General features: G+C 42.0%; 1 protein-coding gene and 1 long non-coding RNA gene across 9 annotated transcripts in view; one reads left to right on the top strand and one right to left on the bottom strand.

Annotated features, from left to right (window-relative positions):
• Positions 1-1,735: 1,735 nt before the first annotated feature.
• LOC142055407 (uncharacterized) lies at positions 1,736-3,499 on the bottom strand. Its single transcript, XR_012659923.1, has 2 exons — positions 3,361-3,499; positions 1,736-2,248 (listed from the first exon to the last, which is right to left on the bottom strand). It is a non-coding gene; the product is annotated as an uncharacterized LOC142055407 (long non-coding RNA).
• SPAST (spastin) overlaps positions 3,049-15,380 on the top strand; it is a 37,332-nt gene continuing 25,000 nt past the window's right edge. For 2 of the 8 annotated variants that reach the window (XR_012659915.1, XM_075089318.1), the window contains exons 1-4: positions 3,050-3,592; positions 8,186-8,269; positions 9,562-9,645; positions 15,280-15,375. Coding sequence is in view for 4 of the 8 variants with exons in the window: in XM_075089318.1 (XP_074945419.1) it covers positions 3,169-3,592; positions 8,186-8,269; positions 9,562-9,645; positions 15,280-15,375 (688 nt within the window). In the remaining 4 variants the exon portion in view is untranslated. Of the gene's footprint in view, positions 3,593-8,182; positions 8,270-9,561; positions 9,646-15,279; positions 15,376-15,380 lie in introns of all 8 variants that reach the window. The other 6 variants (XR_012659914.1, XM_075089316.1, XR_012659917.1 and 3 more) reach the window with 3 other exon arrangements.

The following is a 15,380-nucleotide window of genomic DNA, read 5'->3' as shown; positions in this document are numbered from 1 at the left end:
ATGCAGTTTGACGTCTGAGGGGCTCACTATGATGTTTGTACAAAATAACTTCGCTGAAGCTAATTTTGATCTGAAAAGGGTGTTTGTTAGTGGAATGATATTTCAGAGCTCTGCAGAGTACAGTTTGCAAAGCCATTGTCTGTGTTAAGAAAAATACAGCTGCTCAGCTTTCTCTAGGTATCAGCTTTAATCATCCTGTCTTGACTCAAAGCTATCAAGAAATGGAAAATCTACTGCTTCTTTAGTTGTTGAACTGTTAAAAATTGCACCAGCAATTTTTGAACAGCTATGCCTGATTTCTCTGGGTTTTTTTCTTTAGGAATTAAGTTCTGTGTCTGGTTACATGGTTTGTGCTAATAGATTAAAAAAGGCTTTTAGACCGTTTTTATTTTTGGCTTGAGAAAGTAGTTACATTTTTGTAGTCTACTTTTTTTTTTTGAGACACTTTTTCATTGTTTTACAATAGGTCTATTCCTTTTTCTGTCTTCTTGCTGCAGTGGCAACAATGCATATGAATGAACTAACTGGTGCTCTTAAAAGATCAACAATATGGAGAAATAACAGAGAAATAATATCAAATAACCTTTCATGCAATGGTAAGTTGAGGTGTCAGGGTAGTTGCACCTTTCTAATCCCTGTGATTGTGGTGCTTTTCTGCTCTGATTCCAAAACCTTTCGCTAAGAGACCATGTTCTACCTCCCATATTTTAGGAGCCCTCAATCTTCAGGGTGAAACCGAGTCAGGTGGATGAGCTGGTCTAACAGTTGCCCGCTCCAGGAAATGTGAGGTTTCACTTCTTCCCCCATTCTTTTCTGGTGTTTGTAAGAACCCTTGCTGAGCCAGGACTCACCAAGTCTCACTAAGCCAGCAGAAAGCCACCTGTGGCTCTCAGCTGTTTTTCGAATGCTTTTTTTTTCTTTTTTAATGCCAGGTTATTAGGATAGTTCACAGACAGGTCCCAATGAATGCTGGAGCTGGCTTAACCTAGGTGGGTAGGGTGATTCAGTTTGCCGATCCCGAAAATATCGAATAGCCACAATAGCGAACTGATTCTGTAGGCTCTCCCTAAGAGCATTATCATCCTATCACAGTTCCATCCAGTATCTACTTCTGAAGCCATGTTTTAGCTTAACGAGCTGTTGTTCCCCGAACAGGTGCACTGTGTACCAGTGCCTCAGTCTGTATTACATTGCCATGATATAGTCACATCACTTACAAAGGTGTCATTCTAAATTTTTTGAAAAGTAAAAATAACTGAATAGATTGAGTAGTCAAGATTGTTTGAGATTGTCTTCCTACTGTCATTCAACCCATCCTTTAATTTATTAATAACGTATCCATTCACCAGCTTTCCTACTGTTTTGCTCAGGAATGGGATGGTACTTCAGACTGTAGATGGATAATAGAGACTGTGGATCCGTGACCTGTTGTCACGTGGCTTATTTCACTTGCCATTTTTGAATGCAAAGTAGTATTAACACTGCTTGAAGTTTCTGGAGTTTCTTTGGAATTCCAAAATTTGTTAAGTTTTTACATCAGGAAACAAGAGGTTGGTTTTGGTTTTTTGGTTTTGTTTTTTTTTAAAAGGACAGTTAGGTATACTGAAAAATAAAAATTAGATACTGAACTTTTTCCAGTCATGAGTAGACTGGAAGATACCTCATGATATTTTCATGCTAGAAGTACATCATCCTTCTTACAAAATACAGAAGAAGAATACTTAATGAACGTTGCTGCGGTTTTTTCCGGTGCTGATAAGTTTATTGTTTCTGTCTAATAATGGTTCAAGGTCATGAATAGTTCTTTTACGTTAGATGTTTATATGTTAATAAAATTCTGTATTTTATACAGTAAGAAAACTAATACTGGGTTCTGTCATTGACAAGAAAAACACTCTCCTCAGTCATTTAAGAAAAACAATACACACCACCAGGAGGAACTTTCTGTGCTATAAGTAACTATATGTGGTATAAGCAAAAAAGAAAAAAACCACTAGTTTTATAGTAATTTAGGAAAAGGCAATGAAACACTGGGGACAGTAGTGATTTCAGTTTGGCATATCCTTTTGATTAACACACCCCACCTCCCCAGGTTTCTTGCTATAAACTGGGGAAGCGGGCTGGTGCGCTGAAGCAGCTCACAGTCTCTCGCTGTACTTCTGGTGCAGCCCAGGCTGCTGCCTGCAGGTCTGGGGCTCAGGAGTGAGGCGGCCTGTCATATCCACACGTCGGTGCTGCACTGTTTCATCTGTACAACAGGGAGTCTGTGACAAGGCAAAACAAACAAACCAAACCCCAGCAAACAAACCGAAAATAAGAGGAAGCACAGAGGAAGGGGTTTGCTGTAGCGTGGAGCTGGGGAGGGCCTCCCAGCTCTGTGCTAGACCAGGTGTACCACAGCCTTTTAAGCTTTGAAATAACCACAGGAGTGGGGAGCTGAGGATGTCTCTCATCAGGGGAGACTCAAATAAATACTCAAATACTCAAATAGTTGGGCAAATAATTGATAACAGTGGCAAGGGCAACTGGGTATCCTTATTTGTAACGAGGGTGGAAAAGAGTTAAGATTTTTTTTCCCCCCAGAATGATGTATCTATAATGTACGCTCGATTACATTAGGTTCCTCCCTGTGAGGGGAGAGCCTGTCACTTCAGCTCCAGAAATGCGGAGCAGACAAAGCGCTGGGAGCACCCTCTGGGGGCAGCCCGGAGCGGCGGGAGGCTGGGCACCGCCGCTCGCCGCTGCCGCACGTCTCCGAGTGATTTCAGACGAGAGGAGCCCTGTTCCCCCGGACCCTCCTCCTCAGTCCGACCCCCGCCGGCGGGGGGCGAAGCGCGGCGCCCGCCCCGCACTCACACCGGCTCTCCGGGTCCCGGTGGAGCGGCAGCAGGCTGGCACGGCGGGGGGGGGCCGTTCCCCGGCCGCCGCCGCCCCGCCGGGGCACGCCGGGAGCTGTAGGCACTCTGCCGCGCCGTCCCCCGCCTCCTATTGTCGCTGTCGCCGCGGCCCCGTCCACAATAGCGGCGGGGGCGGTGCCGCCCCGCGTTCGGGAAGGGCCGCTGCGCACTCCGCCTCCCCGCCGGGGCCGGGAGAAAGGGGCGTCGCCGCCGCCGCCGCCATGGCCGGTTGTTGTCAGTCCCTGGCAGCGGGTTATGGCGACGGCGGTGAATGAATTCTCCGGGCGGCAGAGGGAAAAAGAAGGGCTCAGCCGGCTCCAGCTCCGCGCCCCCGGCCGCCGGGGCCTCACCCCCCTCGTCGCCCAGGCCGGCCCGCTCCGTGCCGCCGGCGGGGGCGGCGGCGGCGGCTGCAGCGGCGGCGGCGTCGTCCCCCCACAAGCGGAACCTGTACTATTTCTCGTACCCGCTCTTCGCCGCCTTCGCCCTGCTCCGCTTCGTCGCCTTCCAGCTCGGGCTGCTCTTCGCCTGGCTCTGCGAGCGCCTCTCCCGCGGCGCCCTCATGGCCGCCAAGGGCAGCAGGGCCGGGGCCGGCGAGGCGCCCGAGCCCGGCGGGGCGCCCGAGATGGTGCGGGCCTGTCACAAGCGGGCCTTCGAGTGCATCTCCATGGCGCTGCGCATCGACGAGGACGAGAGAGGTAGGGGAGGGCCGGCGGCCGCCCCGAGCCGCGGAGGGAGGCGAGGCGGGCCGGGCCAGCGGTCGGGAGGGCGGGCCGGGCCTGCCGGCCGTGCGCCCCGAGGTACCGCGGCTGCCGCTTTCACGTGGAAATACCCACCCCAACTCCCCCTGAGGCCGGACACGCGGGTCGCGGGGGCTCGGTGCGGAAGGTCGGTGCGGGGGCAGCGCTGCGCCCCGGTGCCTGCGAGCGATGGCGCTTTGCCCCCGCCGCGACCCTCCCCGCACCGCCGCGTCCCGCAGGCGCGGGCCGGGTCACGAAGCTGGGGCTCGGGCTGATTGCCCAGGCAAAGCAAGTCTTTGTGTTTCGCTCTGGTAACTTCAGGTTTTCGGTGCGGAGGTCCGGGGTAGGCGGCTGAAAACGGGGGCGTGTGACTGTGACTAGCTTTGGGTGTAACCAGGCCCCCGGCCGGCACAAGCGCCGGGGGCTGCAGTGAGGGCGCATCCTTTAATGCGCTGCCTGACACCTGATGGGAGGGCTGGAGTGTGCCTTCAGGAAACTTGGCTCTCAGACTGCCCGTTTGGAGTCGTCTGACTTGTAAGGAGAGAAATATTTATTCGTATTTTGGCAGCTGCTTTTTAAAAATATTTTTCTTAAACTCTTTGACATGCTTACTCTTAAAAAAACTAACGCTATGTGACTAGAAGGACTTAAGGAGGATGTTTAGGGTTTAGTTAAATAAAACATAGGAGTGAGGATGTTTTTTTTCTCTACAGGATTAAAAAAAGAAGCAATTACTAGTGCATTTGATTTAGCCGTTTAGTCTAAATACAGCAGCACGTCTGTCAGTATCCAAAAGGTAGTCCTTAGGGGTATGTTGTGCTGGGTTTTAAAACTCTCTGGAAATATCAGAATACCTTATTATGTCCTTCCTCTCAGCTGAGCTTTAATGAAACTGCTATCCTAGAGAAGGAGGTTAAAAATATAGGAACAGGCCTTCAATGGAAGCTACCTGCTGAGAGCACCATAAAAGCAAGGGATGTGTCTTGCTTTGCGTTGACAGTTTGGGAGTGGCAGTGGTAAGTTTTGGGACAAAAAAACCCACCATGTGCAGCAAGGTTAGTTTAGACCAGATGTACATTATAAGAGCATTGTGGGTCATAGGAGCAAAACATGAAAGAAGGTGAGGTAGCTTAAAACTTCAGTGGTTTCCATGATTGGTCTGTGAAGAGTAGCTACGTCTTAAGTTATCAGGTGCCTGTTCCACTGTTGTGGCTTATAACTGTTGGTGATTTGAAGGGTTAGCCTTCAAATAACCATTCTAATCATGGGCTTGCTTTACAGATATTTTTAGAGTTGTCATATATGAATTAGCTGCGCAGGTCGTACATTTAGTAAGAAGAATACATCTTTGCTGCTAACACAAGCAGTTGCAAAGCTGTTATAACCCTGCAAATGTAATAGTCATTTCACTGAGAAAGACCTCGGCTTTAATACATAGTTTTGTTATTTGCTTATCTGTTTTTACTGGAATACATGCATACCTTGGAATTTGAGATGGAAACAAGTTTTTTATAACTTCCAACAGAAGACAACTTATTAGGTGCAGTATGAGAAGTGGTTGGGATTTCTGGATTGTCTAATATCCTGCTATTTATGTAGAGTTTTTGCTGTTCTGGAAGCTATGTGCGCTTCAGTAATTATGATAGCACTCTGGTAACTCTTATGCTTCTGAATTATTGGGGAAGTTAATATTTTTGTTTTGGTATATTCAGAATTAAGCTTAACACCTTTTCTTGGGACTGAGAAGGCACATGCAGTGGGTTGACCCCAGCCAGCAGCTCAGCACCCACATCACTGCTTGTTTACTCCTGTCAATGGGACAGGGAAGAGAACAGGAAGAGCAGAAGTGAGAAAACACGTGGTTCAGCATAAAGATGTGTTAGTAAGTGAAGGAAAGAGGTGGGGGAAGGCAAGTCAATTAAAGGCAGTTGTTTACCAATGCCCAGCCAGTTTCTGAGCAATGGCTGCCTTGGAAGGCAGCATCCACCCTGTTCTTCTACCCAAGTTGTTGTTGCTCAGCATGGTATTATAGGCTATGGAATATCTCTTTGGCCAGTTTGGGTCAGTCGTCCTGCCAGTGTCCCCTCCCAACTTCCTGAGCACCACCAGCCTACTCACTGTGCATTTAGAGCGGGGAAGAAGAAAACCTTGAGGCCAGACAAGCTGTTCAGCCAAAACACTGGTGTGTTATTAACACTGTTTTGCTCACAAATCCAAAACACAGCACCAGAGAGGCTGCTAGGAAGAAAATTAACTCCATCCCAGCCAGACCCAGTGAGCAAATCAATTACTTCTAAGGAATGTGACTTTTTTATTGTATTTTTGATGTCTTGATCACTGAGAACTAGTAAACCGTTCTGCGCAGATTCAGAGCACTGCCTTTGCAAACAGCTCGGTTTGTTATATTGCTTTTAAAACTTCTCTGGTTACAAGGTGGAAGTGAGATTTTAGTTATGACCTTGGCATGTTTGCAGCTGTCCTTTAGAACAGCAAAGCAATTCAGGCAGTAGCAGAGGTGGCTGGAATAATCTGAAATTTGATTTCTGATAGCCATAATCAGTATCAGATTTATATTGCATTTGAAGCTGTTTCTATAGGTGATGGGGAGAAGCCTAAAGAAAAACAGGCTACAGGGAAGATCAAAGTCACTCAGCTGTGAGTTAATTTATCTAGCTTTGCTTTAACAGTCAGGCTAGGCTGGCAGGCAAAGGGGAGTAGTAAAATGATTCCCAAGGTGTGTGATGTACATGACTGTAGGAAGGTGCTGCTCCTTTGGCTTGATGTCGGTAAGAAGAGCAAAGCGTGGAATTACCTGCACAGAGTAACTTGCCAAATGTTATTAAAAGATTTTGCATCTGGAGGGGAGCAAGAGAAAACCCTTAAGAGGATTCTAGAAATGTACTGAAATATTTTTGCTGGCACTAATATTTGCTAGAAAACAGATGTGGGACTGCAGTTATCAAAAGATTTGAGTGCAGAAGCAACACAATCACTGGTAACTAGCACTTAGGAATAGGTTTGTGAAATGTTAGGGTAATGATATCTGAAGATTTCATTCTAGGCATTTTTGGTTTTTTTCTAGCACTAGCAGCCTGTTAATGTTAATCATGTTTAAATTGTAATGCCTAATGTGCTGTATTTCTGTGTGGGAAGGCAGATAGTGTGACTTAACAAACTTACAGAAGTATGTTTCCATATGCAGGCAAGTAGCTCTTTAATGCAGAATATCTATAGAAGGGGAGCAATCTGAAGTAGGTATGAATATCTCTTCAATGGGTTATTTGCTGTCATGGTGTCCGGCAGTATGGGTTATGTCGTGGTTCAGCCCCAGTTGGCAACTAAACACCCCGCAGCCACTCACTCACACCCCCCACCCCTGTGGGATGGGGAGAGAATTGGAAGAGCAAAAGCAAGAAGACTCGTGTGTTGAGATAAGAACAGTTTAATAATTAAAATAGTAATGATAATAACAATGATTATAATAATAAATATAAAAAGGAAAAGAGGGAAAAGAAAGAAAAAAAAAACACAAGAGATACAACTGCTCACCACCCACCAATTGATGCTGCCAGTCCCCAAGCCGCAATTGCTGCCTGCCTCCTCTGGCCAGCTCCTACCAGTTAACACACTGGGCATGACGTTACATGATATGGAATACCCCTTTGGCCGGTTTGGATCAGATGTCTCAGCTGTGCCCTCTCCCCTCCTGGCTTCTTGTGCACCTGGCAGAACATGGGAAGCTGGAAAAGTCCTCGACTAGTACAAGCACTACCCAGCAACAACTAAAATATTGGTGTGTAATCAATATTATTTTCATACTAAGCCCAAAGCACAGCACTAAACCAGCTACAATGAAGAAAATTAACTCTATCCCAGCTAAAACCATGGCAGGTTAGCATAGGCATGTTCATGATTGTATTTGCTATAATATCCATTTAGGACACTGTTGGTACAGAGGTGTACTCTAACTCTTCATGTGAAAGTCAGCATATGCTTGCAATATAGCAGTTTCATGATTAGATGAACAAAGAAACGCCCCAGTGGCAAGTGAGCTGCTCTGGACAAAAGTTGTTTACTCATGTAGTATCTTGGATTCATTGCTTTTCTTCCAGAGTTTCTGTGCTTCTAGTGCTACTTTGGTATTGGCTACCACTGGGAGATTAAGAGGCATGTCTCAGTTTGATGTTGATGTTCCAGAAAGAAAAACTGTTAATTTCATCATTTCTGTTGTGAATGAATATGTGTTGGCTACCTTTTTTTTTCGTTTGTTTGGTTTTTTTTGGTAGGGGACTGATGTCTTTAAGGCAGATGGAGAAGTATTCCTAGAACAGGCAAAAGTGATTTGAGGCTGGTGTAGTACTTGTTTTCAGTAGAAAAGCTTATTTGAAACTAAGGGTATATGAAGTTGACAGTGTCCCTTTAAGTGTTGCTTTAGAATTTTGTTCAGATATCTCTTCCTTCCTCTTATTTGTTTTATGGAGCATTATATGGAACCATTCCTAAGCGTTAATTCATTACAGAAAATAATGGGTTCACTTCCTTTTTAAGCAGGACAAAAGGAACAAGCTGTTGAATGGTATAAGAAAGGAATTGAAGAACTGGAAAAAGGAATAGCTGTCTTAGTAATTGGTCAAGGTAAGCCAGTTTTGAGTTTTGTGGTAAAGATTTTGGTTTATGGCTTCTTCAAAGTGAGGAATCAATATTACTAAATATGGTAGGTGCTAGGAGCGGTCTGTTGTGTGAATTAATTCATAAGAGTTTTCTTATTCCTGTTTTAGCTGTCAGTGAACACTGGTCCATTTCTCTGTTCTACCTTGATGTTCTGAACTACAACACATGCAAATTTTGCTCCAAATATTTTCAGACTATCCAAAATCATAAGCAGTTCATGAAAATTCTAAAGTAAAACACTTGATTCCTTATATGACAGGAATGCCAAAATATTGAGTTCTGATTTGATTTGCCAAACTTGGCAGTGTTCTCACTTACACAGAATTTTATATTTCCTTCAGTATAACTAAAAAAGAAAGACCCCAGTTTGGAACGGTCTAGCATTGCGTCTCTGAATAGCTTATGCCAAAATAGCTGAACATTTCCAACAAAGGAAGAAAGCCATCTGTGTATATGGGAGTATTTTAAGCTGTACTATAGAAGCAGGTTATGTACCATAGAGAAATACATGTAGTGAAGGACTTGCTAAGAATTTCTGTAGAATAATAATAACAATAATAATAATTTAAAAAACCCCAACCCCCCCAAAAGCCCAAACCTGTAACTGCTTTTGTAGACTGTTGTTTTGTTCCTCAGCTCTGTTTAGAAATGTTTGTGAACAGTATATGTTGATGTCTTACCTACACAGCAATACCAGTGGCATTTGATACAACCCATCCAAATTGCACCGTTTTAAAACAAACAAAAAAAAGCTTGACTTGAACAGACATTTATTTTTTAGGAAGTGGTGATATATTAATGTTTGCGCTTCTGTGTGCTTTGAAGTGTAAAGGGACACAGTCAACTGAATTTAAATCTCTTAATTTTGCCAAAGTGAATTATTTCAAATTGTACTTGCCTCTCAGTCACTTTTCAAGCTCTTAAAAATCTTTGTTATTTGACTTCTGTTTAGAAAAATGCAGTGACAAAGAACATATGTTAGATCAGCATCAGATGTTAGAGAATATGCAAAGCAATGCTTGGGTTCCCGCTGCTCTATGAGCAATATTGTAAAGCAGATAATGTCAACTAACTTTAAATACTTGATTAAATAGGAAGCTTTAGGGTTTTTTTCATTAGTTTTGCAAAGATGTTCCTTAGTGGAGGGGGTAGATAAGGGGTGGGAGGAAGAGGAGGGAAGGCTGGGTGTGAGTATTTTAGCACTTCAAAAAGTTAATTTGCCAAATTGTGTTTTAACATTGATTTTTCTTTGTAAGGTGATCAGTGTGAACGGGCTCGACGTCTGCAATCTAAAATGATGACAAATTTGGCAATGGCCAAGGATCGCTTGCAGCTTTTAGGTACCAGTAACAATTCGTGACTTTGCAAAGTTTGTCATTATTTGCACAACTTCATGTAAGGCATTCTTTTAAAATATTACTTTGATTTTTAAAGTGGAGTCATTATCTGTGTAGGGCCTCTTAAGTTTGATTTTAGTTGAGAGTAAGTAATATTTTTTTCAATGCTATTCGAGGATTTTGAAATTGGAATCTCATGACCCACTTCCCTATGCCTTAAGAAATAGGTGTAAAATTGGGAAGGCTTTATACAGTAACACGCTTGACTCATCAGTTAAGGAAGTCTTGACTAAATCTTGGAGTTAGTTTAGGATTGCTGCGTTAGAACTGTAGGAAAACTTCTAATGCTGATCACAAGTGTGAAGTGTGCCTTCTGTAAGCGTAACTACTTCACGTTCTGTTAATTCTGCTGTCTCTTATGGAACAACTTTCCTGATTATTGGTATGTACTGTGGTAATAATTCTCTAGCATTATGTAGACCATAAGGTTGTGAAATCCTAATTCCTGTCATTTTCATCTAGTAGTGTTCTATTTTGAGACTAGGGGGTAAAATCAGTTTTAGCTTTATGAACATTAAGTGCTGTATATAAGCTCTTAATGGACAGAGTAAAACAGGCAGGATTGGAAATGGCATCTTACTGTGCATGATAAACAGACAGAGATCCTCCCTCCCCATCAAGCAACAAACCCACAGCTTTGCATCCCCTAAATGGAGATCTTTGGAAATGCTTTCAGTTCAGGCAGTAAAATCAAAATAAAGGTGTTTTTTTTTTTTCATTGCCCTTTAAGGGAGACCTAACAAGTGTACTTGAGTTTGACATGTGCATCCTCAGCTTTAATCTTTCACTGTGGTGTTTTGAGTTCTTCTAACTCCCTCTCCTAGGAGCACATAGAGCAGACAGGAAAACTCATGTTCTTTTCTCCTCTTACACTTTGTGATTCTGTTGTCCTGACTGGAGATTGACAGGGAAGTTGTGACAACCACAAGAAAGTGAATCTTTGTTGTTTCCCTTGAGTTCCTGGTGACCTTGGTTCTTTTGGGAAAAAAAGTGAAGGGAATGTGGGGTGAAAAAGGCTTCTGGCTTCTATGCTTCGTTACTGGTGTTTGTCAGTAGAACCTTAGTATATGCAGAAAAAATATTTTCTACTCATTAGGGTTAAAGGCTGGCTCCTAGAGGTAATATAAACTAGGGAACAAAAGAGTGAAAGTGATTACATGCTAACAGTCTTTGATAAAGTATGGCTTGTTGCTGACATCCTAATTGCAAATAACGAGGATTTCTTTAAAAAATTTGCTGATCTTTGAACCTTGAAGTATCAGTACCTGTGTTTTGTGGGTGGTGCTTCATCCTTGCTTGTGTTATTGTAGCAGCACTTGTGAAGTTGATAAGTTGCTTCCTTGCTGTGCTCTAGTTGAAAAGATAAAAAGGGTAAACACTGCAAAAAAAACCCTAAAGTTGAAGTCAAGCTCTTATATTCATCTTTACTACCAGAATGTGTGATCACATGCTGTTTATAGTCTTCATTCAGAGTACAGATTGAAAAGTAAACAGAATAGTGTTTATTGCATAAGTTGATGTCAGATATGATGTTATTTTTACTCTGAAATTATCAAAAGTTTAGTACTTTGTTCTACTTAGCTCCTTGTTCAATTTGCACTAAGGATCTGACTCAAACAATATACCTGAGAGCAAAATTTGGATAAAAAAGAGCAAGTGAAGTCACCTGCCCTTTAGGAAGGAAAAAAATGTTGTTCAAGCAGATACTCCAATGGATTTAAATCCCTCCAAGCTTGATCATTATGGATCTATTTGAGTAATATTTGTACCATCTAACCAACTTTCAAGTATTGACAGCATCTGTTTTTATTACTTTATATGTCATTTTACATTGATTTTTTTGAAATTCAAGGTCCTCTAGCGTGGAATTGCATGTGCAATTCTAAACATAGCTTGTTATTTATAGTAAGATATTTGGAAGTGTTCAAGTGGTGCAGAGATGCTTTTGTAGTTGAACTAAACATGAGGCTCTTGAAGCTCTAAAGGTTTAATAAAGTGATTTTTTCCTATGAATTCAACTCTTAAGATCAAAGAATGTTTACCTCTAGCCCTGTGGAATTTCTCTATTTATTAAGGGAGAACAGGCAAGTCCTTTATTGCAGTAGTTGGCAGGCTAAAACAGACTTAAAGTAGACAACAATATCAGATATTTCATCCTGTTTGCTAGACAGAGATGTGATTGCGGATTGTCTGACTGAAATGCCATCCAGTCAAGCAAGTTAAATTGGTAATACACAGAAAGTGAAAGTAAAATCATATGGATAACTGTCCCTTAAAAGCGGTCAGTTCTTTGATTTTTATTTATTTATTTTTTTTAATGTGTTGGATTGTCAATGTAAACTTAGGTTAAATGAAGCCACTGATGGATGTGTTGGATACCACTGATGGAAGTGTGATGTCTGATCACACCCATGTCTTACCACCACGTGTCATCACACCACTGATGCCTTTTAATGTTCAACCAAGAGGATGTAGCTAGTTACCTTGGATGTTGGCTTCACTATTTTGAGCCCTGTTTTAATCTTGAGTCTAAATTACTGTACCATATTCTGTTTAAGGCTGTACTATGACACAGCCTGAAAGCTGAAGTTACTCCAGGTATGTTTCAGAGCACATCAAGGTGACTCGGTCGCTTTGGCAGCCCAGTGAGTTGTGCTAGCTGTCAGGGGACTTCCAAGTTGTACCATTTGAATTGGTGGCGGCCTGTTTTATGGCATGGTTTAGGGTGTGTTAGCTGTGCAGTTGTTTAGATCAGTGGATAAATCTTGCTCTGATGGTCTTCATGGACCTGATCTCTCCTGGATGACTGATCACCCATGTTAGAATCATTATATTTGGTATAATTAGAATCACAGGAGGATATTTGTTTTCTGCAATTGATACATAGAACTCAGCAGTTTGCTGTTCCTAAAGATAGATAACCATAATGACCAGTGCAGCACTATTCAATTCTAACACTGTCCATGTGTTGTACCAACCTCTGTTCTTCCAATTCAGAGAGACTCTGCAGGGGGACAGATTTCTGTCAGCACTCGTGCCTTTCAGTGTACTATACGTAGCTTCAGTATTTTAGTTGAAGGATGCACGTGACACAATTAAAATAACTTTCAACAGTATCCTCCTTTGGTAATAATTCTGTCTGTGTGTGGATGCGGGCTTCAATGGGCACCTTTTGGGATTCTTCCACTTTCTTGGAGGTGCTGGTGTTTTTGCTTCAGGCTTGTGTTACAGGGTTTTGTTTTTTGTTTTAGTTAGAAATCAGTTACCTTGAACTCAAGGTCTAGTGTTGCCTAAATAAGACAATAGCTGCAGTGGTGTTTATTTGGTAGGTTTATGTCAATGCTCTATCATCAAGGAGAAATAATGAATGAGATCCTGCAATTTTTTTTTCCTCCAATATCTGGAGGCATAGGGAGAAAGCATTTAAATGGAAGGTGATAGGGTGTTCTGTTAATTCCCTGGAATAATATTTAATAGCTCAATTTATTTTCATTATTCCAGAGGACTCTATAGCTACACTGTCTCTCAAAAAAAGTTACATATTTGCTTTATGTAATTTTATGTGTGATATTAAAATTACATGTTAATACATAATGTGATGGGAAGACAGTGTATGAATTGAAACTGGACCACAGTTGGATTACGTTTTTATGTTGCAATTTTGGAGTTCCTGAATATGTGGAGCTTGCTGCGCCATTGCTAATTGTGATAAAACCCCAGTCTCAAACTGTAGTGTTGGAGCAAATAGCATTTCCTGAATTCCTGCCCAAGCCAATTGATTTTATTGTGGTCACTTGCTAGAAAGTTGTGGGTTTTGTTTGTTTTTTGTAAAGTTTGGAAATGTTCTCCAAAACTTAACCGAATATCTAGTATCTTACCAAATATATTAATACTAATTTTGTTTCCTAAGCTTCTCTATGTACTTTCCATTCAGATTGCATGCACTAGGCAGGGAGAGTAAACTGTTCTGCTGTCGCCTTCAGTAGTGCTGCGCCCACTAAAATAGTACACTGTGTTTGCGGTCGGTCATACTAAAAGGACTTTTCTTAGGCTTCTTTAGAGGGAGGTTCTTAGGGTAACTTCTTGCACGTTACAAACCTTGTGGTTGGTTGTAGGCTGTCCTGTGACTAACATTTTTTTTGTTTTACTGTACCTGACTCTTCAATGCTTTCAACTTAAAATATAGTACACCCTGGGTGCACATATTAATCTTGAACTTTAGCTTTTTGTGTTTGTCTGTGGCGACTAAGTTGTCACTCTAAACCACATCTTTTTCAGTCTGGAAATTGTTATTAAACCATCATTTAAACTATTGGATCTAAAGATACTTTTCAGGGAACTAAGCAGTGAGTCATCAGGCACAGCCAGAAGAAGAAAGGAATGAAGCCAAAAGACAGGAGAAAAATCTGTAATAGACAAAGAAGCAGAAGCAAGGAAGTATTTGTACTTGTTGGTAGTATGATCTGCAAGCTCTGAATGGCAATTCTTCCTCCAGTCAGGGCATTTATGATCTTGGCTGTGTGCACATTTTCAGTAGAATTCGGCTTCTTTTGCAGTATGTGCTTTTCATGTTGCCAGAGGACATTGCTCGCTTTACTTGGCCATCTGTTTTCCTGCAGCTTCTTGGTACTGTTATCTCTTGGGGGAGAGGAGAAAAAAAGGAGGGGGGGGAGTGGGGTGTGACAATGTATGCCTTGCATCCTTACAAACAAATATACAATTATACAAAAAAAGGGGCGTGTGTGTGAAATAAAGGTGGGAGAGGCTGTAAGGTGCCCCAGAAGTAAGGCCTAGAGGTTTTTAACTGCAGTGGGAAAAGCAGGAGTGGTAGGTGAGCTGCAGGGAACAAAAAGTCCTGGGACTTCTTGCTTTGTGTCATTCACAACCTTACACATCTCTTTGACTTATGCTTTGCCTAGTTTATCATGATTTCTTAGAGTAATTTCTTTCTCCTTAATCTTTAACCTTATAAATCTTGCATTCAGATGTTTCTGAAGTGAATCCTTTTAAAGAACACAGCTTGCATGACAATTTTATTGACTTAATTTCAAGGCAATCGTATTTCTAAGCAGAGATCTTGAAAGACATCGTAATATATATGTGGTGTTCTGCTAGAACAGTTGAGGTTTCTGTAAAATGTTGACCGGCTACTTAAGTGAAACATTTAATATGCAGGAAAGTGATGACTCCTTGCAGTTGGTCAAAAGTTACACCTTAGGGAGAACTTTCAGAAATGGATTATCAACAAATATTTAATAAATGAAGTTGAACGAATCCGGACCATTGCTTTTGGGAAGTAACTACAATCACTAGACTGGAAAGATCAATGTAATTAACTCAGCCGTAAATGGCTAGTTTTAAATCTGTTTGCAGTCATGCTCATGCTGACAAAATTTTCTTACAAATTTGCTAAATATGTAGAGTAGGTAGAAATACTCCTCCTATCTTTAACCCTGTATCAAGTATAACAAAGCCAAACTTGACATTGTGTGTTCAACATACATAAATTTTCTTGGTTCATTTTTATTTTTGTTTATTTTGTCCTTTTTCCTCCCTCCCCCTCTGTCTACTATGTAGAGAAGCTGCAGGCAGTTTTGCAAATTTCCAAGCCGCAAATGGAGGTCTATAATGACAGTACTAACCTGGCATGCCGCAATGGACATCTCCAGTCAGGTGGG

The sequence above is a fragment of the Phalacrocorax aristotelis genome, chromosome 3 (genome assembly GCF_949628215.1).
Source record: "Phalacrocorax aristotelis chromosome 3, bGulAri2.1, whole genome shotgun sequence".
In the NCBI taxonomy this organism is placed as follows: Eukaryota; Metazoa; Chordata; class Aves; order Suliformes; family Phalacrocoracidae; genus Phalacrocorax; species Phalacrocorax aristotelis.
Note: the sequence above shows the minus strand (reverse complement) of the source record. Positions and strands in the feature narration are given on the sequence as shown.